This window comes from Hypanus sabinus, chromosome 14 (assembly GCF_030144855.1).
Source record: "Hypanus sabinus isolate sHypSab1 chromosome 14, sHypSab1.hap1, whole genome shotgun sequence".
NCBI classification, from domain to species: Eukaryota; Metazoa; Chordata; class Chondrichthyes; order Myliobatiformes; family Dasyatidae; genus Hypanus; species Hypanus sabinus.
The window spans coordinates 51,453,195-51,480,019 of NC_082719.1; the positions used below are offsets into that span (position 1 = coordinate 51,453,195).

General features: G+C 38.4%; 1 protein-coding gene across 10 annotated transcripts in view; it reads right to left on the reverse strand.

The window, feature by feature from the left end:
• fryl (furry homolog, like) overlaps positions 1 to 26,825 on the reverse strand; it is a 346,929-nt gene that overhangs the window by 161,552 nt on the left and 158,552 nt on the right. For 7 of the 10 annotated variants that reach the window (XR_009515656.1, XM_059989161.1, XM_059989159.1 and 4 more), the window contains 9 exons: positions 23,139 to 23,231; positions 22,551 to 22,649; positions 19,453 to 19,554; positions 18,418 to 18,462; positions 12,813 to 12,916; positions 10,891 to 10,999; positions 3,555 to 3,641; positions 2,325 to 2,496; positions 967 to 1,099 (listed from right to left, as the gene is read on the reverse strand). Coding sequence is in view for 9 of the 10 variants with exons in the window: in XM_059989161.1 (XP_059845144.1) it covers positions 967 to 1,099; positions 2,325 to 2,496; positions 3,555 to 3,641; positions 10,891 to 10,999; positions 12,813 to 12,916; positions 18,418 to 18,462; positions 19,453 to 19,554; positions 22,551 to 22,649; positions 23,139 to 23,231 (944 nt within the window). In the remaining variant the exon portion in view is untranslated. The remainder of the gene's footprint in view (positions 1 to 966; positions 1,100 to 2,324; positions 2,497 to 3,554; positions 3,642 to 10,890; positions 11,000 to 12,812; positions 12,917 to 18,417; positions 18,463 to 19,452; positions 19,555 to 22,550; positions 22,650 to 23,138; positions 23,232 to 26,825) is intronic. The other 3 variants (XM_059989158.1, XM_059989157.1, XM_059989163.1) reach the window with 1 other exon arrangement.

A 26,825-nucleotide genomic window follows, 5' to 3' on the forward strand; every position in this document is an offset into this window, starting at 1 on the left:
AGCAGGTTTGAGCCCCTTATCTGAGGGAAATGTGCCAGCATTTTCTTAAATTGGAAGTTTGCTTTACTGAATCTAAAAGCAAAAATTTAAAAGTGACGCAATAATGGTGATATTTACAAAATGTTTTAAAAGTAGGTGCAGAGACAATGTAGTGAGAATATGCTCATAATCTCTGATGTTGGCAGATAAGGTAAGCATATGGGATCCTTGGTTTTACTATGAGAGGCAACTGGGTGCAAAAGCAAGAAAATTATGCTGAATGTTTATAAAACAGATTACCTCCTGATTTTGAAACTGTGGCACGAGTTCTAACATTATACCCAGGGCAAACGTCAACTCTGCCACATGCTGACAGTGTGTGCAGCTTTCATGAGCTAACGTAAAGAGACAACAAGCCTTTGCTAACACCTCTTCACGTAACAGGGCTCAAGAATCAATCCAATCACTTTCACTCCCTAATATTTGCACCCTTCGGTAGGAAGACCAAACTCAATATTCCAGAGTCTTCTTTCCTCATACTCAAAACCTCTTGCAAGAAAAAATTCTGGAGTTCAATTCGATTTTCTATGGGGAAGGTTTGGATAGAGGAAATAAACGGAAAGCATGGTAGGCAAAAATCCTGTATTTTTAAGGGGATAAATCTGAAGGAATCGTAGAGATTAAATGGCATCTTTTGAAAGGAAATTGGAAAAGTAGATGAAAACATTTACAGACATACAAACTAAAAGCAGGAGGGTTATTCACCCAATAATGCTACACAAAAGAAAATAGATAGGATGACAAAAGATGCCCCTTCAGTGTTGCATTCTTTAATTACTCTCACTGACAATCTTTTTAAAACAGAAAAAATGAAAACCCGGCAATGCTAAAACATCACTACAAAGCATGTTGGTTATTATCTGTATTGATATTTCTCAAAAGGCTGTCAACCATTTAAAAAATTTTTTTTACATATTTGTTTCTTACGTGATCATATCTTCAGGCTCCTTGTTGGACATCTGTACATTAGTCATGCTCATAGATCTTCCCACTTCCTTGTCCAAGTGTCTAAGAATGCTATCAAGAGCTTTCCTCACTTGGGGGTGATAAAATGACATTCCTAAAAGGGAAAGACGTTGGCATAGTTAATACACTTCCGTTTTCTAGTTATGAATAAAAACAAGGAAACAATATAAGTAAACTATTAAATTACAAATTAATCTCGATATAGCATTTTTTCTTGTGCAATTTGAAAATATGAACTAAAACGTTCAGCTAATGTAATTAATTCTATATCTTTTCTTTCACCCAATCAACTTTGTTTATGTTCCAGTTGTCTGTGACATAAATTTCCTCCCCTATACCACTACTCTTCTTATTTAGCCCCAAAGAATATTTCAATGTAAAATTAATCAACAGTTTCTCCAAGAAATATAACTGAAAATTATCCAGAACGTGTGACTTCAGCTGACCAAATACCCGGAACAAGCTGCTACAGGAGATGCACAGGCAGATTCAATTACAGCATTTAAAAGGCATTTCAATCGGTACTTGGATAAGAAATGCAACAGAAGATATGAGTCTAATACAGACAAATAGGATTAGCAAGCTTGAGGTTGGGCAGAAAAGCCAGCTTCTCTGCATGTTTCTATTATTCCTTGACTATCTGTGCTTCCAAGACCAGAAATGTATTCATTAATAAAGTGGAAAGGTAATTTCAACGTGATGATTTTCAAATCTAAATCTTGTTTCCCCTAGTTACAATACAGTGTAATATGAAGACATTGCACAAACGTTCAAGATATATACTTGTTTTGACCTGGCAAAAGGTAAAGATTTATGGGAGGGGATTATTCAAAGCAAGGTGACTTCTTTCCAAGTGTAAAAGTTCTCTAAAACATGAGTTTTGAGTTTAACTAAGATTTACAATCCATAATCTTTTGTGCTTACTCAGATGATTCAATGTGCATTTCACTGATAAAACTAGCAGGACTCAACCCCGCTACCCATCTTTGCTATTGTTTGGTTGTACAACCACCCTCATCCTGGAAAAAATTTAATGGAGTATTTTACCATCCACGACAATTGTACAGTGAAAAAGAACTGTTCAATTTGCGGTTTCACTATTTAAAACTGGACAATTAAATGACATAAACTGACTGTAAGAACATGGGATAATATTCAGCAATCATCTTGAACCTGTAGGAAAGCTAAATCACTTGGGTAAAAATACAAATAATTACTCCTCTGAAAGTATCACATTATTTTGATACTGAAGTCAAATAAATGGTGTTCAAAAATAAAGACTATATATGCAAAAATAACCTTTAAGTATAAAAACCAACCTATCACTTTGGCTTCTTCATCTGTGAGGGTTTTGTTCAAAAAGATCTTCTTTACTCGCAGCGTACTACCTGATGGAAGAACAACTCCCGTTGTTGGCATTGGAGGTTCCCCATCTTTTTGTTGCAAACTATCTGCAATAACTAGAAATGCTCTCAACCCTATGTTCATCCTCTGCAAAAAAAAAAATAAACTTTGAGTTCTTCCAGTTGTGACAAATTCACACACAATCATACCCCAGGCAACCGGAAGTCCAATTATTACCATATGATCACAAATTGCTTAGAATGGAACATAATATAATACCTAATGTACATTAAAATAGTTATTAGGCATTTTGAAAATGTGGATATCTATCCATGAAAAACTAAGATAGATTTTTAACCAGTAAATGGAAAAACTTTTAAAAAATTGGTCAGAATAGCTGAATTACAATTTCCTATTTCAAGATGATTTTAATGTTAATACTAGTTTTAGCTTTAGTCTACATCACCATTTGGATAAATACTGGCACAATGTGAGAGAATTAGAGCAAATAATTGTCACAAGTATTTGATTATTCTGTACAAAAATATTATGATACCAACTAGATATTTTTCTCAAAGTACCATGAAATCATTTCCATTTATCTGAGAGAACAGCAGACACTACTCATTGATTTGAAAGACGTTTCTAGATTTTGATGTTTAAATATCACTACGTTGTAAACTACTAAGTTCAATTTATATCGTTGGAAGAAACTTTAAGCAATTTGTCAATTTTACATGCTTATTAGGTTAAGACATACAGAAAATTGAAGAGCATAATATTAAAAGTTGTGGTATCCTGAAAATTTTAAAACATATTAGGCAAGTGTTCTAAGTTGCTTTCTTTCACTTTTCGGAAAGATCCCAACAGCTCAATGCACTATATAGTAATTCTATAAAATTTCACTTTACCAGATTACTTTCACACAGTACTGAGCAAATTAAAGTTAAACTTATTAAAACCAAAATTAACTTTGTAGCTTTCAGAGATTAAAAAATATATATCCTATAAACTAAGATTTTCCACCATCTTCTCTACTTAAAGGTTGTCATTAAAAAGATCATTAAACATCTTTGTAGTTTATTGTCATTTAAAGTTTTACACATGCATAAGATTCATCTTGGTTAGACACATGAAACCTAGTTATTGGGCTTCTCAAATATCAATGCAGAATAATTATGTTAATTAGTTAATTCAAAGCTCACCTCTGGGTTAATGGTAAATGTTTTTGATGGTTTTCCAACACAAAGCAGGTCAAATATAATTTCTTTCATTGCAAAATCAAGCCGCTCCTATTGTTAAAACAAAGAAATCCAGTAAATTTCAAAAAAGGTGTACACTTGAAATTTATATTCAATGCTCATCATTTAGTAGTTGCTTAGTAATTACAAGGCAGAAATTTGCAAGTCACTACCAGGGAACATGCCTGTGAATATGCTGCACAGCAGTCCCTCCCTTTTCTCTTTCCCAAGTAATTATTTAAATGCACTTAAGCCAGTTTTAGTGTGAAGATGAATTCTACATTTGAGGCATTTTTTCAATCAAGGTTTCCCATAAATTATGCACTAGAATTTTAATGGCTAGACATAAATTTGACCACTACTGTAAATACGTATCAGTAACTTTTTCAAATGCATTTTTTCACCTCTATTTTCAACCTCACAGTTTATCGTTACTTTATGTAGAATATGAAAGGAATTTGTACACAGTATCAAAACTCCATTCCCGGCACCACCAACAGAATATTTAACAGTACCTTCATTTTTTAACATCAGCAATATTTACTTCTGGATCATTTGCAGCCATTTGTTTTCTAGAAGCACCTGTTCTTGTTTTAGTCCCTGCAGTCTGCAAGTGCTTAACTTTACTAATGCCTAATCATTACTGCTCAGAATATTGACTTTCTAACTATTCTTCCCTCCAAGGTATGGGTGACATTGTTGACTTCAGACATAATTTCCATAGGTTGCATTAAGAGCTCTGATGGCACTGGGAGCTTGTAGGGCCACAGGATGCCAGAAACATGGCCCTAAATAACAATTTTTAAATTGAACATATGACGCACTGAGGGTCCAGTGTCCATTAGCATCAGTAAAGAGTGAATAGATCTGAAGGCTTCCCTATGTTTACCAAGGAAGAAATGTATATAATGCAGGTCTGGAAATGAACTGATAGTATGAATGCAGAGATAACAGAGAAGTCACAAAACATGACGGTCAAGTTTAAATGTGACCAAAATCAGGTTTATTATCATTGACACTTGTCATAAATGTGTGGTTTTGTAGCAGCAGTGCAGTACATAAAAATTACTATAAGTTACAATAAGAAATCAAATAAAACAATAAATAAATAGATAGTCCAAAAGAAGAATACTGAGGCAGTGTTCGCGGATTTATGGACTGTTTAGAAATTGAGCAGCAGAGAAGAATCTGTTCCTAAAGTGGTGAGTGTGCCTCTTTAGGCTCCTGTACCTCTCCTCTAATGTTAATAATGAAAATAGGGCATGTCACAATAGTGAGGATTATCAGCACTCATATGGAGGTAATGTCACAGCGGGACAGCACGTAAATGACAAAGAAAGAGAAAGAGAAGCATGGTTCCATAAGGTCACTGGAAATGACAATCTAATAAATCACCAGGTGGGCAACCACATAACAACGTGTCAACAGTTGCACAAGATCAACAATATTTAAAATGAAAGAGTAAGAATCTTAAGTAAGCATTGATCATAATAAAAATTGAAAAAGTACAAGATATAAAAACCAGTTGAGTTACATTTCCTAGGAGCAGCACAATAAAAGCAAATGCCGAAAAGGTAGAGTATTTTTTTTACTTGCAACAGGTAATTAAAGGAGGATATTTTGCCTTGTATGCTCCTTGATGATGACTTAATACTTGCCAAACAAAAAGGTGGTACTTAATGTAGCTTAATTGATTTTGCAAGATTCATAAATATCAAAAATTGTACAGTATATTTTAAATTCCTTTAATAGGTCGTGAGTTTTGCTCTCATAGGCTAGTAGTTATATCTGACCCCATTAGTCTATTTTAACATGCTGAAAACAAAAACATAATGCTGCTAGAAAGAGATTTTCAGAATTATGACCCAGCAAGAATCAATGATAAATTTTAAAAGCATGACAGTGAGAGATATTGAAGTGAGAAATTGGCCAGCTGCTTTCTGTTTTTATCTTTGGAACCCTCAGAGTTCTCTCATGTCTAGGTGGTTTTGCATGGCACACAAAAATCACAATGCACTGATGGTAGAGTCATTGTTGCTCAGGTGTCATTCAATTAGACTGTTTTACTCTGATTGGAGTTCTCTTAACTTGAGCTTCTGGAGCTGGCAGTAACAGGTACATGTTCCAGAGATGACAGCTGTAAACTGGAGGACCTACCTGCACTGGTAGGACTGGGTCTAATGGCGGGCCATGCAACAAGCATTCGTGAATATCAGATACTCCCATAATTTTAATTATGTAGCATAGCACCTTAGTGTGTTACATAATTCTTAAACAGCTGAGTGCTTTGAAATAGCAATTAGGAACATAATACATTATTCTCCTAACTTATAGTTGACTGATGATAGAGTGGTTTTGAAAAGTCAGAGAAAAGATTATATCAGTAAAGAATCCCTTGACTCTGACCTGGTCTTGTACCCAGAGTATTTATGAGACTAGTCTAATAAATTTTTGGTATTCCTCAGGATAGACAGAACATGCTAATTTTTGAAAATATACAAGTTTTAAAAGCAGTTAGTAAATTATTGATTGTTCCAATGAAGCCTAAATTACATTGTTTGCAAAGCAGTACCCACAGCAAATTGATGTTTCTCACAAATGAAATTAATAACTGAAAATTTTTGCCTGATATTTACCAAGTATCTCTGCTAAAATTAATTTCTTAAAGTAAAATCATATTATTACAAGTGGATGCTGAAGATACTTAATGGGGCAAAAATAGAACATAGAAAACCTACAGCACAATACAGGCCATTCAGCCCACAATGCTGTGCTGAACTTACTTTAGAAATTATCCAAGGTTAATCATGGCCCTCTATTTTTCTAAGCTCCATGTACCTATCCAAGAGTCTCTTAAAAGACTTTATTGTACCGCCTCCAACACTGTTGCTGGCAGCCCATTCCACACACTCACCACTCTCTCTGTAAAAAAACTTACCCTGACATCTCCTCTGTATCTACTTCCAAGCACCTTAAAACTCTCGTGCTAGCCATTTCAGCCCTGGGAAAAAGCCTCCGACTATCCACATGATCAATGCCTCTCATCATCTTATACACCTCTATCAGGTCACATCTCATCCTCTGTTGCTCTGAGGAGAAAAGGCCAAGTTCCCTCAAACTATTATCAAAAGGAGTGCTCCCAAATCCAGGCAACATCCTCGTTAATCTCCTCTGCACCCTTTCTATAGTTTCTATAACCTTTCGAAAGTGAGGTGACCAGAACCAAGCAAGTGGGGTCTGACCAGGGTCCTATATAGCTGTAACATTACCTCTCAGCTCTTGAACTCAATCTCACAGTTGACGAGGCCAATACACTGTAAGCCTTCTGAACCACGCAGTCAACCTGCACAGCAGCTTTGAGTGTCCTATGGACTTGGACTCCAAGATCCTTCTGATCCTCCACACTGCCAAGAGTCTTACCATTAATACCAGATTCTGCCATCATATTTGACCTACCAAAATGAACCACCTCACACTATCTGGGTTGAACTCCATCTGCCACTTATCAGCCCACTTTTGCATCCTGTCAATGTCCTGCTGTAACCTCTGACAGCCCTCCACACAATCCACAACACCTCCAATCTTTGTGTCATCAGCAAACTTACTACCCCATCCCTCCACTTCCTCATCCAGGTCATTTATAAAAATCACAAAGTGAAGGGGTCCTAGAACAGATCACTGAAGCACACCACTGGTCACTGACCTCCATGCTGAATATGACCCATCTGCAATCACTCTTTCCCTTCTCTAGGCAAGTCAATTCTGGATCCACAAAGCAAGAAACGCTTGGATCCCATGCCTCCTTAATTTCTCAATAAGTCTTGCATGGGGTACCTTATCAAATGCCTTGCTGAAATCCATGTACACTACATCTACTGCTCTACCTTCATCAATGTCTTTAGTCACATTCTCAAAAAATTCAGTCAGGCTTGTAAGGCACGACCTGCCTTTGACAAAGCCATGCTGACTATTCCTCATCATGCTATGCCTCTCCAAATGTTCATAAATCCTGCCTGTCAAGATCTTCTCCATCAACTTACCAACCACTGAAGTAGACTCACTGATCTATAATTTCCTGGGCTATCTCTACTCCCTTTCTTGAAAAAGGGAACAACATCTGCAAATCTGCAGTCCTCCAGAACCTCTCCTGTAATCATTGATGATGCAAAAATTATTGCCACAGGTTCAGCAATCTCTTCCCTCGCCTTCCAGAGTAGCCTGGGGTATATCTCATCCAGTCCCAGTGACTTGTCCAACTTGAAGCTCCAGCACATCCTCTTTCATAAGGTCTATATGCTTAAGCTTTTCTGTCTGCTGTAAGTCATCCCTACAATTGCCAATGTCCTTCCCTGTAGTGAATACTGAAGCAAAGTATTGATTAAGTACCTCTGCTACCTCCTCCAGTTCCATCCACACTTTCCACTGTCACACTTGATTGGTCCTATTCTTTCATGTCTTATCCTCTTGCTCTTTACATACCTGTAGAATGCCTTGGGGTCTCCTTAATCCTGCTCACCAAGGCCCCTTCTGGCTCTCCCAATTTCCTTCTTAAGCTCCTTTTTGCTAGCCTTATAATTTTTATACATCTCTATCATTACCTAGTTTTTTGAACCTTTTATATAAGCTTTTCATTTGTTCTTGAGTAGAGTTTAAACAGCCTTTGTATACCATGGTTCCTGTACCCTACCATCCTTTCCCTGTCTCGTTGTATCTATGCAGAACGCCACACAAATATCCCCTGAGCATTTGTCACATTTCTTCCGTACATTTCCCTGAGAACATCTGTTCCCAACTTATGCTTCCAAGTTCCTGCCTGATTGCATCATATTTCCCCTTACTCCAATTAAATATTTTCCTAACTTGTCTGCTCCTATCCCCCTCCAATGCTATGGTAAAGGAGATAGAATTGTGATCACTATCTTCAAAATGCTCTCCCACTGAGAGCTGATGCCTGACCAGGTTCATTTCCCAATACCAGATCAATACAGCCTCTCCTTTTGTAGACTTATCTACATATTGTGTCAGAAAATCTTCCTGAACACACTTAACAAACTCCACCCCATCTAAAACCCCTTGCTTTGGAGATGCCAATCAATATTGAGGAAACTAAAATCTCCCAACATGACAATCCCATCCGTTATTATTGCACCATCCTAGAATCTGCCTCCCTACCTGCTTTTCGATGTCCCAGTTACATATAAGCACCCAGTAGATTTATTCATTTCTAACTTCCACCCACAGAGATTCAGTAGACAATCCCTCCATGACTTCCTGCTTTTCTGTAGCTGTGACACTATCTCTGATCAGCAGTGCCATGCCTTCACCTCTTTTGCACCCCTCCCTGTCCTTTCTGAAACATCTAAAGCCTTGCACTCTAAGTGGCTATTCTTGTCCCTGAGCCATCGAAGTCTCTGTAATGGCCACAACATCATAGTACTGGATCCACGCTCAAACCTCATCCGCTTTGTTCATGATACTCCTTGCATTAAAATAGACGCATCTCAAAACATCAGTCTGAGCGCATCCCTTCTCCATCACCTGCTTATCCAGCCTCTCACACTGCCTACAAGATTTCTCTATTTGTGAGTCAACTGCCCCTTCCTCCGTCTCTTCATTTCAGTTCCCACCCTCCAACAATTCTAGTTTAAACTCTCCCCAGCAGCCTGAGCAAATCCTCCTGCCAGGATATTGGTCCCACTCAGATTCAAGTGCAACCCGTCCTTATTGTACAGGGCACGCCTGCCACAAAAGAGGTCCCAATGATGCAAAAATCTGAATCCCTACCCCCTGCTCTAATCTTTCAGCCACACATCTATCCTCCACCTCACTCTATTCCTATACTCACTGTCATGTGGCACAGGCTACAATCCTAAGATTACTACCTTTGAGGTCCTGCTTCTCAGCTTCTTTCCAAACTCCCTACAGGGGTATTCTCCAGTATCTGACTCTTGCCCTTCCCTCCCCTGACTGTTAACACTTATCTGTCTCCCTAGGCAACAGTGTGATTACCTGCCTATAGCTCTTATCCATCACCTCCTCACTTTCCTTGACCGGACAAAGGTTATCGAGCTGCATCTCCAGTTCCCTAACCCAGTCCCTAAAGAGCTGTAGCTTGATGCACCTGGTGCAGATGTGGCCATTCATGAGGCTGGGAGTCTCCTGGACATCCCACATTTGACACCCAGTACAGAACACCAGCCTCATAGACATACTTCCTATTCCTATTCTTCATAAGTAACTGACCTCACCTTGACCTGTTAATGCTGAAGCCCTCCTAGCCTGGCGCCCCCTCTGTAAAGCTGTCTTCTTTTTAAATTCTTCCTGCCAGTCTAACTTGCTGATGTCCACGAGCCGATGGGAAGAATTTAAAAGGAGAGCATTTTTCTTCAGCAATTTGATTGGTTGGTGTTTGACTGAATAGATTGAATTAATTTTGAACAAACACTTTTTTTATTTCCCCAAAATGGATGGAATGAATTAATGAAGTATCTCTGAGCAAATTGCTACTGCAAGGTGCAATGCTACATTATTCTTAAAATTAGGAGAGCATGTGATATTCACAAAAGCCAGTTGCCTAGCCGACCACGAGTCCTATTCCTGCCAGGGCAGGTAGGTCCTCCTGTCTACAGCTGACATTTCTAGAAACAGCATTTATAACCGACCAATTTCAGAAGCTTATACCTATCAGATTTCTCCACCTTTTGGCGACTATACTTACCACTTCTATGATACTGCTTGTATCACTACCTATTAAGGAGTCTACTACCACTGCCATTCAAATGCGCTTTGCACTTCAGCACAACCACACAAATATAAAATCAGAGAATCTTAATGATGGTGGTAGATTTAACATGTTAATGTTACATGGAAGTGCTCAAATTTTATAGACTATCACTTTGTTGATATGTGCAACATAATCATCACTTATCACTTACATTTCAGGCCTGAGTACCATCCTAGTCTTTTTGCTAAAAACATAGGATGCTTCATTATCTCTGCAATCACCAGCAAACATTCCACTTCTAACCTGATAGAGGGAAGGTCATTAGTGGTTATGTTTCACAAGCTGTCCTGAGAACTTTCTACAACATTGCTCTTTGGTTTGGTATTTCCTATTGTATTAGCTAATTTATCCAAAATTGAATAGTTCTGGCTGAATCAACACTGGCATTATTGATCATATTGTAAACTAATGAAAATCACTTGCAGACATAGTCAGCACTACCCTCCCAATTCCATCTGTGTGATTGTTTAATACAAAATAAAGAAGCACACTATGAATATTAATGGCAAAACATACCTGAGCAATAAACTGGATGATCTTTACAAATATGTTCAGAGGTGTATCACGTGGGACTACACTGCGGGAGCCTTTGGGGAAAAGTGCTGATACGATACTTAAAAGGCGACTGTTTATAAAGTAAGAAAGTGGAAAAATGTAGATTAAAACATAATTACCACTGGTATGGATACAATTTACAAAACTGTAGTGTACAAATAAAAAACAAAATCCGTAAGACAAATTCTAAGTAAAAAGTAATTTATAAGCAGTATTTAATGTAACATACCTAAGAAATTCTACTGTTCAAAAATAATGGAGGTGTCACAAGTAAAACAATTTCAGTAATTAGTTCAAAATTAATCTGCAAGAAATACTCTCTCTGAACTGATGGTTTCCCTAGCGGAAACACATGAAGGAAACAGCCTCAGGTAAGCACCTGCACGGCAACAAGTTCATCCCTAAATTAATAGTACTGGCTTCCAATGAAGGTGGAACAAAGCTAACCATATGCATCTGGAAATTAAACCAACAGCCAGCTAATCCAAGTCATCAAAGCTGTCAAAACTGATGAGGTTTCTGAAGTCATGGGGAAACAAATGCAAGTATGCATACTGAAGCCTCAATATATAGTCAGGAAAACCCTGAACAACTAACCATAACTTTGGGACTTGGGGTGTGCACAGAAATCACAAAGTATCTCATTTACAAGCGGATATGTCAGTGATTATGTGGTGAACTACCTCACTTCCAAATCAGAAAACTACTAATAATTAATCTATTATAATCTATATTGTGTGGATAGTTAGAGGCTTTTTCCCAGGGCTGAAATGGCTGCTACAAGAGGGCACAGGTTTAAGGTGCTTGGAGTAGTACAGAGGAGATGTCCGGGTAAGTTTTTTTTATGCAGAGAGTGAGGAGTGCGTGGAATGGGCTGCTGGCAACGGTGGTGGAGGCAGATACGATAGGGTCTTTTAAGAGACTTTTGGATAGGTATATGGAGCTTAGAAAAATAGAGGGCTATAGGTAAGCCTAGTAATTTCTAAGGTAGGGACATGTTTGGCACAACTTTGTGGGCCGAAGGGCCTGTATCGTGCTGTAGGTTTTCTATATCAATATAGGACTGTTTTCCACATTGAAACATACAAGATCTTCATGGTCTTAACAGGGTGCATGTGGTTTGCTTGCTTCTTCTTGTGGGGAAATCTTTCACTAGTAATCACCATTTAAAAAATAAGGGTTTACCCATTTAATAGACATAAAGCAAATCTATTTTTCAGGAGACATGAACCTTTAGAATTCTGCTTTCACCATCATTCTAGAAAGAAAGTCTTTGAATATTTTAAAGATAAATTAAGCAGGTATAAAGGAGATAAAGTTATGGGGAATACGAAAGAACGTGGCGTTGAGGTCAGAGCCAAACATGGCCTTATGAGAGGAGCAAGCTTAAGAGGCTGAGTGGCCTCACCATGTTTTTCCTCAGAGCTAGCAGGACAACAAAAGATTTACAAGACCAACAAATTTCTAAGCTGTTCTTCAAATCAATAGTTGGCAAGATGACCAAAATAACAAGTGATTTTTTTCTAAAACTGGGATATTCTAAGCTATTCACTTGTGAAAGTGAAGCTGTAAAATAATTTGAGATTGAATTTATTATATGTTTTAGTTCTTATGGCAGACATATGAAAACATAGCCTATAGGTCAATCACTGAGATTTCTAAACCAATATTCCTCCTTCCAGGCCAACTCTTCTAAAACTACTCAAAGAAATTATGTTTTGTTCCTAATGTCCTTAATTTCAGTACACATACAATGTTCTGTTCCTCAGAGAACTATTTTTCCACATGCCAAATTTCTGACACCTCTCAATGTCTTTCAGGAATCGCACCATTAAGAACAATTAATTGATATTTCTAACATACAATTGCATACCTTTACCTACCTTTGTGTTACAGTGTTACTTTCACATTTAATTCTGATTACATAAACCCATAACAATCTATACAATGATTCCAGTGCAACCCGAGACATTTTGGGATCTTTGTTCTAAAAAAAAAACCAAAAAGTTGCAATGGTCAGAAATCAAATACTGATACCATGAATATGCATATCACTCAATAGATGTAGAGATTATCCATAAAAATATTGAAAGTAAAACAAATACGAACAACTTTATAATTGACAAGTCCCCATCTACGTTGATACGTTTGGCTTTATTTTCACAGCTATTCAATTTTCAGTTTAAATTGCACATGGTTGAACGTACACTTTTAAAAAATCTTTTAAATGTATTTAATCAATAATTTTTAAACATCTCTGCACAGGTAAAAAGCTCAACAAATTGCTACAAAAAAACATCCTTCCTTATTAGAGCACTTACAATATCTTCATTAAGTACACATATCGTATTCATTATATTATACAGCCCAAAAGTATTTGAGATCACTAAAGGATTTCCAATTCATCCTTGACTAGATTGTAGATCACACATTCGTAATAAATTATTGGCAATTTAGCTAAAATAGAAATAAATCAAAACTAACCAAAGGAATCCTATTGCAATGATTTTAGTATGACTGATTACAAAATATCTACAAATACTGGATAAAAACTCAAAATAAGGCACATCACTTAAGAACAAAATTTGATGAGTTGGCAATCATCAGCACTTTTGCCACCAACTGATCCATCACAATGTTTTGGGAGATGAGAAACCGAAAGGTTGGGACATCATTTAAAAAAACATAACTGACAGTCGGTAACAGGAATGAGGTTGCAAGGAAGATGTTGTTTCTCAATGAATGCTTTAAATACTTAAAAAGTTTTAGCTTTACATCGATTGTCCAGATGAGTATAAATTTAACTGGATCAGATCCCCTGGTCCATGCCACACAATTATTGTTGCCCTGCACCATCCCTGCAGCTCCACAAATCTTTTATGACCTGGCAGGTCAAACCAATTACTGAGGATTTACTGCAAAAACTAAATCTCAGGTGGTAGACTGCAGGGACTCAAAAAGCCAGATGTTTCCATACAAGGGGAAAAGAACCCAATGAGTCTGATGCAAAACCATCAGGATTTCCAGTGAATTATTCAAGTCTTACTATAACCTTAAAAAGCAAATGATGCAACAAACTAAGCAATAACCTCTCTGCACCTGTAACTGTTACAGAGAGGCAGGGGGAGCAGACAGAGAGAGCAGAGCACCCCTGTGGCCGTTCCCATCAACAATAAGTATACCGTTTTGGATACTGTTGGTAGGGATGACCGACCAGGAATAAGTTGCAGTGGTCCTGTCTCTGGCACTGAGGCTGGACCCTCGACTAGGAAGGGGAGGAGGGAAGAGAAGAGAGCAGTAGTGATAGGGGATTCTATAGTCAGGGGGGCAGACAGGAGATTTTGTGGGGAAGATCGGGAGTCTCTGATGGTATGTTGTTTCCCTGGTGCCAGGGTCCGAGACATCTCAGATCGGGTGCAGGTTATTCTCGAGAGAGAGGGCAAGAATCCAGATGTTGTGGTCCATGTAGGGACCAACGACGTGGGTAGGATGAGTGAGGGGGTCCTGTGTAGGGAGTTCAGGGAGTTAGGTGCGAAGCTGAAGAGCAGGACCTCCAGGGTAACAATCTCAGGATTACTACCTGTGCCACGTGCGAGTGAGGCAAGGAACAGAAAGATTATACAGATTAATACGTGGCTGAGAGGTTGGTGCAGGAGGAAGGGTTTCAGATGTTTAGATAATTGGGCTTTGTTCCAGGGAAGGCGGGATCTGTTCCGAAGGGACCGTCTACACCTGAACTGGAGCGGTACTAACATTCTTGCTCGGAAGTTTGCTAGTGCTTCTTGGGGGGGGGCGGGGGGCAGGCGGTTTAAACTAAATTTGCAGGGGGCGGGGATCCAGAATGAGAGAGAGGATAGCGAGATGAAGAACAAAGGACAGGAGGGGACTACACCGTTCCAGAATATTAAGTGTGTAGTAGAGAAAGGAGAGGTGGAACAAGTGATAGGGAGGACACATGTACGGAGGGATCGTCTGACGGAACATGGAGTTAAATGTGCAGAAAGAATAGGTAAATTTAGGAAGGACAACAAAATTCTCGGGGCATATAGCCTGATGGGAGTTCGGGGAGCTGGGTTAAGCACAATAGGCAGAGATTCAAACAGACAGAGGAGAAATGGGCTAAAAATCCTATATCTGAATGCATGGTGTCAGAAATAAGGCGGATGAGCTTGAAGCTCAGGTGCGAATGGGTAACTATGATGTTGTTGGGATAATGAAGACATGGCTGCAGGGGGATCATACCTGGGAAATTAATATACAAGGGTATACGTGCTATTGTAGGGACAGAAATGTGGGCAGAGGGGGTGAGGTGGCCCTGTTGGTGAGGAATGAGATTCAGTCTTTTGTAAGTGTGTGGGGGGGGGGGGGGGGGAACATAGGATCAGGAGAAGTGTAGTCTGTGTGGATAGAATTGAGGAACAGTAAGGGCAAGAGGACCCTAATGGGTGTTGTCTATAGGCCACCAAACAGTAGCATGGATATTGGGTGCAAGTTGAATAGGGAGTTAACATTGGCATGTGACAAAGGTAATGTCGTAGTAGTTATGGGGGATTTCAACATGCAGGTGAACTGAGAGAATCAGGTTGGTGCTGGACCCCAGGATAGGGAGTTTGTAGAGTGCCTACGGGATGCATTCTTGTAACAGCTTGTACGAGAGCAGACCAGGGACAAGGCTATTCTAGATTTAGTGTTATGTAATGAACAGGATTTGATAAGCGATCTTGAAGTAAAGAAGCCATTAGGGGGTAGTGATCATAATATGATAAGTTTTTATCTGCAATTTGAGAAGGATAAGGGCAGCTCGGAGGTGTCAGTGTTACAGTTGAACAAAGGAGACTATGGAGCCATGAGGGAGGAGCTGGCCAAAGTTAACTGGATGGATATCCTAGCAGAAAAGACAGTGGAACAGCAATGGCAGGTATTCTTGGGGATAATGCACAAGGTGCAAAATCAGTTCATCCCCCAGAGAAGGAAGGATTCAAAGGGGAGGAAAGGGGCCACAGTGGTTGACAAAGGAAGTCAGAGATTGCATAGCATTAAAAAAAAAGGAAGTATGACAGAGCTAAGGTGAGTAGGAGGACAGATGATTGGGAAATTTTTAAGTAACAGCAGAACTTAAAAAAGGCAATACAGGGAGAAAAAATGAGGTACGAACGCAAGCTAGCCAGGAATATAAAGGAGGATAGCAAAAGCTTTTTTAGGTATGTGAAGAGAAAGAAGATAGTTAAGAACAATGTTGGGCCCTTGAAGAATGAATTGGGTGAAATTGTTATGGGAAACAGAGAAATGACAGAAGAATTTAATAAGTACTTTAGATCTGTCTTCACTAAGGAAGACACAAGCAATCTCCCAGATGTATGGATGGGCCAAGGACATAGGGTAACAGAGGAAATGAAACAGATTGACATTAGGAAGGAAACGGTGATGAGTAGACTGATGGGACTGAAGGCTGACAAATCCCCAGATCCAGATGGTCTGCATCCTAGGGTACTAAAGGAGGTGGCCCTGGAAATTGCAGATGCATTGGTAATAATTTTCCAATGCTCCTTAGATTCAGGATCAGTTCCTGAGGATTGGAGAATGGCTAATGTTATCCCAAGTTTTAAGAAAGGAGGGATGGAGAAAACAGGGAACTATCAACCTGTCAGCCTAACATCAGTAGTGGGGAAGATGCTAGAGTCCATTATTAAAGATGAAATAGTGGCATATCTAGATAACAGTGATAGGATTGGGCTGAGCCAGCATGGACTTACCAAGGGTAAATCATGCTTGACTAATCTATTGGAGTTTTTTGAGGATGTAACTAGGAAGTTAGACAAGGGAGATCCAGTGGATGTAGTGTACCTCGATTTTCAGAAGGCATTTGATAAGGTCCCACATAGGAGATTGGTGGGTAAAATCAAAGCTCATGACATTGGGGGGAAGACATTGACATGGATAGAAAACTGGTTGGCAGATAGAAAGCAAAGGGTAGTGGTGAATGGGTGTTTCTCGGAATGGCAGGTGATGACTAGTGGGGTGCCACAGGGCTCGGTATTAGGACAACAGCTGGTTACGGTTTACGTCAACGATTTAGATGAAGGCATTGAGAATAACATTACCAAGTTTGCTGATGATAATAAGCTGGGTGGCAGTGTGACATGTGATGAGGATGTTAGGAGAATTCAGGGTGACTTGGATAGGCTGGGTGAGTGGGTAGATACTTGGCAGATGATGTTTAATGTGAATAAGTGTGAGGTTATCCACTTTGGGAGTAAGAACAGGAAGGCAGATTATTATCTGAATGGTGTAAAGTTAGGTAAGGGAGAAATACAAGGAGATCTAGGAGTCCTTGTTCATCAGTCACTGAAGGTGAATGAGCAAGTGCAGCAGGCAGTGAAGAAGGCTAATGGAATGTTGGCCTTTATTACAAAGGGAATTGAGTACAAGAGCAAGGAAATCCTCTTGCATTTGTACAGGGCCCTGGTGAGACCACACCTGGAGTATTATGTACAGTTTTGGTCTCCAGGGTTAAGGAAGGACATCCTGGCTGTAGAGGAAGTGCAGCGTAGATTCACAAGGTTAATTCCTGGGATGTCAGGACTGTCTTACGCAGAGAGGTTAAAGAGACTGGGCTTGTACACGCTGGAACTAAGGAGATTGAGAGGGGATCTGATTACAACATATAAGATTATAAAGGGATTGGACAAGATAGAGGCAGGAAATATGTTCCAGATGCTGGGAGAGTCCAGTACCAGAGGGCATGGTTTGAGAATAAGGGGTAGGTCATTTAGGACAGAGTTAAGGGAAAAACTTCTTCTCCCAGAGAGTTGTGGGGGTCTGGAATGCACTGCCTCGGAAGGCAGTGGAGGCCAATTCTCTGGATGCTTTCAAGAAGGAGCTAGATAGGTATCTTATGGATAGGGTAATCAAGGGATATGGGGACGGCAGGAACCGGGTACTGATAGTAGATAATCAGCCATGATCTCAAAATGGCGGTGCAGGCTCGAAGGGCCGAATGGTCTACTTCTGCACCCATTGTCTATTATCTAATAATGCATTAATTTTCAGAAAAGAGGACAATTGCAGCTTACATGATACCTGTATTCATTAGGAACTACATGGATCTAATACCTCCATTCCACCTTACACTGGTGGAATGCATTCAGGAAAACAAACATAATCCACTGCAATTTTTACTACTTCCTTTGAGGCAACTGTGTTAATCATACTCTTTATTGTTTCTTCCAAATTTAGTTTTGAGACCAGAAATCTCACATTTCCTTTTTTAAACCAGTAATTGACTCAATATTGAAGGTCTTCATCACGTTAACACCAAGCAACTTAAATTTTGTGAAGGGCTAAAATGTGAAATATAATCACTTCACCTAAATGACAGCCTGTAGCTGACTTCCAAAAATAATACAAATACACTGATTTATTTTAGGTCCATTCTTATAATCAATTTTCTGAACTATATGCTTGAAAACTTAGTCCATGTATACTCACCTGTAATGTTTCTATTTGCTTTCTGATAGTGTTGTTAGATGGCATCTGAATAAAGCAATGCAAGACAGCAAAACATAAACAAGCATGAGAATGGGATGTCCATGCATGTTAGATGGGGAACAAAGCACGAATGTAAATCCTTATTAGATTTTGATGAACAAAGTTAGATACAACATACAGCAAAGTAAACAGCTAAAATGAATACAACAAAAGCATTGCAATGCGTTTCCACAGGTAAAATAATTAAAAAAATAATTATTTCAGAAAATATGAAAACTAATGAAATATGCTGCAAATATTTTAAGCATCTTGCCCCTCACATTAAGGGGTTTCTTGACACCAAAGCAGTACAATTATACAGTGAGTTAGTTGTGAGTTCAACATGACAAAATGTACATATACAGCCATGAGTTGGATAAACATTAAGCATGCAGAATGAATATACACATTCCCTTGGAAAAATGATGTCTGGAATTTATAGCAAAAAGTCATGCCTCATGTCATACTATCAGAAAATTCAAAGTTTGATTCCAATCTGAGTAATTTGCCCCATTGGAAACAACCATGTGATTGAAGCACAAAAATCAAAAAGTAAAAATCTCCACAGATAAGCACATAAACATAACAGAACAGTAAACAGAACCTAGACATTGATAAACAGTTCTACTTGCTGCTAGTCCAGGTGTATTGCTTTATTTTGTCAGAAGTTTAAACTAAGAGTAGGTAAATAGAAGAATACTTAGGGATATTAATCTCCATAATTTAATTTTCCTCAAAGAAAAACACCAGTGTCCAAAGTTTATCAGAATCAAAACAATTCAAAAGACAAGGTAATAATTATTTTAATGATATGCATTAAGATCCAAATACTCAAGCTGGTGAGATGTATATCTAGATCAGATTTCTACATTTCATTCAGACAGATTGTTTTCGCTCATCTGTTATGGATTAATTTCACTTTATGATTTCTTTTGAAAGAATTTTTAAATGCATATCTGTTGATCAAAATGATTTTGGTCACTGCCTTTTCCCTACCTTTAAATGAGAAAGACAATTCTGAAGGAATATGTGCCAGTTGTTGAGAAAGAACTGCTTTTGACTGACACACAGGAGACAGGTAACCAACGGGTATAGGGCCTGGAAAGAAACAAATATCAACACTTGTATCACTGAGCAGGAACAGATATCACAAAGTGATGCTGTGAAGTAACTGGCAGAAATTACAAGAGTATTAAGTCAGCATTTTGCTATATAATATGGAGATGTATTTGCATTAAATTCTTTGTTTAAGTAATTGTTACAAATTCAAAAATTCTAGAGATTATTTCATTCAAATTAAGTCTATTTGTAACAATGCACCTTTTAATTCAAGATTACTTAATTTAAGAAACTCATTCCAAAATATTTAGCAAAAGCAATTACATGTTTACTTCTACTGCTGTTAAGCAAAGATCCTGCAATAGCAGAATCTAACTTCAATATCATACATTGAGATTCGGAGCTACTTTCAAACAAAACCAGACATCTGTAACAACTGTCATATACCCTGGAAAAGCTATGTTCCGAGAAAATGGCCTGTTTAACAATTTTCTCTACTGCAAAGCCTTTATTTTCCATCGATCCCTTGTTGTAGGTGGAGATGTGTTTGTACGGGAAGCTGTTCACTCAGTGGTAGTGCTACCATGTTTGTAGGGCTGATAGCAAAGTAATTCTGATTGCACCAAACACAGAAGAAAACTGGTAGTTGTTTTAATTACCTCGAAATGGACGTAACATAGTTCAATAGAGTATCATAGAAGAAATTGCTTTGTCAGGTTCCAAAGCAAATCTTATGTAGACTCCCGTTGTTAACAAGCAGACTATGATCGTTGCCTTTAATAAACTAGTTCAGTTCTTCAGACATTTTTTTCTATTCTTTTTCCACACTAATTCTGTAAGAGCAACTTTTATTTTGTATTCAGAATATTTGACAGTGGTTTGTGAATTCCTTAAGGGCAAATTTCCATTCTTCCAAGAGGATCACAACCTTGTTGTGGTTTGGAGGCTTGCGTGCTTCAATGATCCAAAAGCTACGTTCACTGGATAAGGGTTTCATGCTTTGGCTCTGGGTAGAGTCACCTGTGCCAAACAAGTCAAAGGGTAGAGGCCCGACTAAGAGTAGCGCACTGGTTCACCAGGTTCGGAGGTTCAAAAAACCCTGACTGGTAAAACAGAACTGTTACAGAAACAGCAATGAAGAACCCTTCTATATCTGAGTATGACAGTATTCCAGAGACTCCATCCAGGACTTGCATGACAGATAGTAGTGAAAGCTGAGAGGAAGCTACTGGCACAATGAAGGAAGCCCTGAACACTACCTGAGATGGAGGACCTTTATTGCTGCCCTAAACACTGGCAGCTTAATGGACAGTACGTGATTAAATTTCCATTACACAAACTGATGTAACACAGATGCACTCTGTAAGTGTAAAATACTGAAAAAAAAACTATATTCCAAGATATTTCACAGCCTTCCCCAATGGAAAGCTGGTACAAAAGCTTAGAGTACATGACATATAAGATCTGTGCTGTTAGTGATCTGTATAAAATGTAGGAGATATGATTAGTAAACCTGCAGATGACACAAAAAATGATAATAAGGAAGATAGTCTCAAATTACAGAACAATATTGATAAGATGATAAATCGGGCAGAGCAATGACAGATGAATTAAATCATAATATTTGTTATGCAACACATCTTAGGAAGTCTAATAAGGGAAGGACGTATGCCATGAATGGTAAGGCCCTGGCGAGGGACCTTAGTGTACAAGCCTATCAACTCCTAAAGTTGTCAACAAAGCAAGATAAAGTGGCATAGAAGCATACAGGGCGCTAGCCTTCATTAATCAGGGAAAAGAATATAAGAGCACAGAAGTCAGTGGACAACTTTATAACTGGACAACTTTGGTTGAAGCTCAGATGGAATATTTACGTGCATTTCTGGTCATCATGTCATAGGAAGGATATGAATGCACTGGAGAGGGTGCAGAGATTTGCCAGGATGCTACTACCTGGAAAAGAACATTTCAGCTGGGGAGACTGAATAGGCTGGCTTTGTACTCCTTGGAGCAGCTGAGATGTATATGAGACATAGGCAGAGAAAATTAAGGAGCATAGTGTGCATAGTGGAAACATTACCCAAAAACAGATGTCTGAAACCAATGGGTATAGTTTTAATATGAAGAGTTAAGAGATTTAGAGGGACCTTAGAAAAATAAATTCACCTAGAAGATGGTTGCAATCTGTAATGCAAGGAGCATGTGCATTTAAAAAGTACCCAGATGAACACCTGAATCTCCAAGACATAAAAGTCTAATGACTAAGTGCTGTTAAATGGCATGAGTATAGATGGGTACTTGGCACATAAAAGGTGAGCCAAAAAGCCTGTTTCTGTGCTGTATAACTCTTATCATTTTGATTCTAGCATTCCATGAGAAGCTTGATAAGGCAAAGGCAAAGGCAATGCTAATCCAAATCTCAGGTGTGGCATTTTCATGCTTGGTCAAGGAGTAGGTTAGAAGATAAAATGGGATAGTTTTGAGGTGAGTAGAAAAGGGATCCGATTCGGACACAATGTCCATCTGTTCACCCCAAAATTTAGCAATGAGAAGAACTCCCATTAATTACAGCTCAGGTAGAATTCCCTTTAATGCTTGAAACAAGAGAATTGAGAAGGGCGAAAAAACACAAATGGCCAAAAATTGCATTTATACATTGAAAAACAGAATGTGTACGTAAAGTGCAAATAATCTATTTCCTTCTTTAAAATACTGTACCCTATGTTATTAGTCACATTAAATATGCACTTTACTGCTAACTCCAGGTAACTAGAAATAAAATGTGGCATCCCTCATGGACATCCATTTTGGTTTTAATCTAGTGTAAACAAATTTTTTTTTAAATAATTGGAAATTTGGTCAGACTGCATTCCAGCATGCAATGAATATTTAATATTTAAGGTTTGATACACTGCAAATATAATACATGGATACCAAAGCTGGAAAAAATATTTTTCTTAACAAATAATAACATCTGTACTGTATGTTTATCTTGACAAATAACTTCACACATTTGGCATTTTCAAAAAACTTACCAATGAATGTTTCTTTCTTGATGAGAGTTCAAATGTGGTCTGATACAGCATCTCTACAAAATTCTTGAGGCATGGCACATTCACTTCATTTTTAACAGCCTAAACAAACAATATTAGTGAGATCAGTATTATCTATAAAAATAAGTTTTACAAAATTCAAAATATATCAACATTGGAACATAACACTGAAGTTAATACTATTAGCATTTTACAGAATTTGACATCCCCACTCATTTTTCCCCCTTTGTTTTGCTATACCAGAGAATACTGGCAGCCTAGTAACTGATGCCAGCATGAAATGTGAAGCTGCAGAACAGTGGTTTAAATTAGCATTTTATCATTATCTTTTTTGTTTTCTTTTGCCACTAATGTATTTGCCTAAATTTAAATGGTAGCTTTGAGAAAACAGCATTTTTTATTTAAACATCACTATTTTAATAATTAATTTTCACAACACAAATGGCACGGGGAAATTCTTATGTATAATCAATCCCCAGCTTTCTTTAGCTCTGCAAATTAAGAACATTTTTCACTTACATTCCCAATCACGTCTTTACAAGATGTCAGAATAAGAAATATTAAACTTACAGCAGCCACAGGTATCAGAATTTCCACGAAGAGGCCAGCTAGTGCATGTTTTATGTCTTTATCTTTCACTTCATGGAAATACTGAGCACATTCCTGTTTGAAAATTCAAGATCAGAAATCTCCATGACCAAAAAATAATAACAGAAAACAATGGAGCTAGTGTACAAAAAGCATCAATGTTCAAAGAGAGTTAACAGTTCAGGTTCATAACATTCGGTTCGACCCTGAATTGATGTTCAATTGGAAGAAATACTAAAAGGAAGACAGAATAAAAGGGTGAAAGGGAGGAATCTAGGAGAAAGTGAATGATACAAATGACAAATGGAGGCTATTAAATGACAAATAAAATCTGAAAATCCAGGAGAGTGGGTGGATGGGGTGGAGGAGGAATGCTCGAAGTATTAGATAAGAACATCTGAAATAACTGAATTCAGTATGAACCTTGAGGACTGTATTGTGCCAAGTTGTAAGTTAGTTGTGTATTATTTGACTCCCATTTCAAGCAACGACCTTTACATTACTTAGATAAACTACTCCCTAACCCATGACCTCTACTAATAACTAGAAGTGCTTCAAGCACATGGCAATGCAACTACTATTTTTTTTTCCCCTAAAGCGCTCACCAACCCAACACACAAGTAGATTACTAGTTTTTCATTGTCTGAAAGGTCTAAACTCTGAAACTCTCAAAGCCAGCAGCAGCTCATAGTCGCCTTTTAATGGGCAATTGGAAGGTGGGCAATTAATGTTGACATTGCCAGCACTGCCCATTTCCTGAAGAACACATAAATTTAAAAAAACACTTTCTGTGAAAGGACAGCATATTGTATCTAATGGATCACACAAGTCAACTGTCATCTTAAAATAAAATCTATCGCCTTCTTATTGTAACATGAAATAAAAATGTATACTTGTGCCCTTTATAAGCTTTACCAAGCACTGCTAACTCTAATGGCTTGTGTATTTGCATGTCAAAACCTACCTGTTTCTTAACTAGATTCACAATACATTTCCTCCTCTACTTATTGTAAGAGCACAATACAGCAAATAAAAAGAAAATTGGTCTAAAAGTCAAAGCAACTTAGTGTAAGATAAGGAAGATAAGGAGATATGTTTAATAAATTATGGTGCTTAAGACACTGGTGCCAATGATGCAGCAATTAAATTAGGAGAACTTCAAGAGATCAAGATTAGAGAAATGCAGATGTCATGGAAAATGTTGATGTTAAAGCTGACTACAGGGATTTTAAAGCCAAGAAAATGTTTGAAAACAAAGATGAGAATTTAAAATATTGAGTTCTTGCATATCTAGAAACTAACACAGGTGCAAAGCATTTGCTGAGGGTGGCTCCTCTGCAGACTCATTTGGAATTCCATTTGATTAATCTTTTACTCCATCCCACTTTATAGTTTTTGCTGTTAATTATGCTTATTCATTAAATGTGATATTAAAGTATCTTGTATGTCAGTCACTGCATTTTGCTAAAATTTGGTGATAAATATTTTATGTATCACAATATATGCTTTTAAAATAGGCTATGCATCACTGTTGGAATCCTAAGGATCAATTCCGAAATTCAGAATTTGGAAAACAGACAATCTTTGACAAGCAGGAAAAAATAGGGGAGGCACTTGTAGCTACAAATACTGCACAGCAGAACAAAATGAAATCTACTTTAAGTGATCTTAATGAGGAAAGAACACTGACGGTCTCAATTTCAAAAACAAGGCACATAAACATATATAAAGCAGTTGATACTCTTCAATCAGCCAAAACAGCAAATTAGTGGAGGATGTAATTCATGATGAATATGGTTGAGCACCTCCTTCAAGCAGAAGATTATCTTACCTTTCATCTGCCTGATCCCTTATTGTACTCTAGCTTGGTTAAGTGTATTAGTTCCTCATCTAACTTTTCAATAAGCCTCCAATTGATTCTTATCCATTGGGCTATACACAAATAATTCACAATTCTTGGCCAATATGTGGCAAAAACCTATCTCCTACTATCTTGTTATCCACATGGTCACAATGCTAATCACTCCAGTTAGAACTTTCTCAGTGTCATTACTTACATTGTATCTCCTCAGCTAGTTGTTGAAAATGCCTATAACACACACCTATTGGATTTGTGCTCCAATTGGAGCTTCATAGAATCCTTTAAAGCTCATTGGAGACAATTTGTAACTTAGAAAAAAATATTCAATGGTTCTGCTTAGATCTGTTCTCCATATTTGTCTTAGAAGCCAATGTCTGAACATCAGTGAACCTTTGAAAGGCATCAGGGTCTGATGGTGTAGCTGGCAGGATACTGAAAACCCATGCCAACCAACTGGTTGGAGTGTTTAAGGACATTTTCAACCTCTCAGTGCTGCAGTCAGAAGTTCCCACCTGCTTCAAAATGGCATCAATCATACCGGTGAGCAGGGTGAGCTGCCTCAACAACTACTGCTCAGTAGAACTCTGATCTTCTTTGCTGAAGTGCTTTGAAAGGTTGGTAACAACTTGAATTAACTCCAGCCTGATCAAAAACTCAGACTAACTGCAATTTGCCTATCACCATAACAGGAGCACAGCAGAATCGCACTGGCACTCCACTCAGCTTTGTGCCACCTGGACAATAGCAATATCTATGCCAGGATTACAACTCAGCACTCAGAACCAGCGTCCTCTCAGTACTAATTAACAATCTGCAACTAGATCCTTGACTTCCTTGCAGACAATCTCTTCCTCACAATCAACACAGATGCACTTCAAAGTTGTATGCTTAGCTCACTGCCCTACTCTCTCTCTACACTCATGACTGTGTGGCGAGGCACAGTTCAAAACTGGATGTTTCTGATCGTGTCTAAGAGATCCTGAAGTGGGAAGGTGAGGAGCCAAAGGTCGTGGTACATATAGGTACCAATGACATAGGTCCTGAAAGGAGAGTATAGGGATTTAGGAAGGGAGTTGAGAAGAAGGACCGCAAAGGTAGTAATCTCGGGATTACTGCCTGTGCCACGCGACAGTGAGAGTAGGAATGGAATGAGGTGGAGGATAAATGTGTGGCTGAGGGATTGGAGCGGGGGCAGGGATTCAAGTTTCTGGATCATTGGGACCTCTTTTGGGGCATGTGTGACCTGTACAAAAAGGATGGGTTGCATTTGAATCCTAGGGGGACCAATATCCTGGCAGAGAGATTTGCGAAGGCTACCAGGGAGGCTTTAAACTAGAATGGTTGGGGGGTGGGAATCAAGTTGAAGAGACTAGGAGAGAGGAGGTTAGTTCACAAATAGAGAAAGCTAGTAGACAGCTAGAGGAAAGAGGAAAGTCCTCTAGTAGAAAGCTAGAGGACAGGCAGGTGACAAGAGAAGGGGAGAACTCAGACTGAAGATGTAGGAGAGAAGGAAGAAAAAGACAATAAAGTTGTTTGCACCGTTAGGGATAAACAGAGAGTAAGAGGTAGAGAGTTTCTTAAATACACCTATTTTAATGCTAGGAGCATTGTAAGAAAGGTGGATGAACTTAGAGCATGGACTGATACCTGGAAATATTATGATGTAGCTATTAGTGAAACATGGTTGCAGGAGGGGTGTGATTGGCAACTAAATATTCCTGTATTTCCTTGCTTCAGGTGTGATAGAAGCAGAGGGGCAAGAGGGGGAGGTATTGCATTGCTTGTCAGAGAAAATATTACAGCGATGC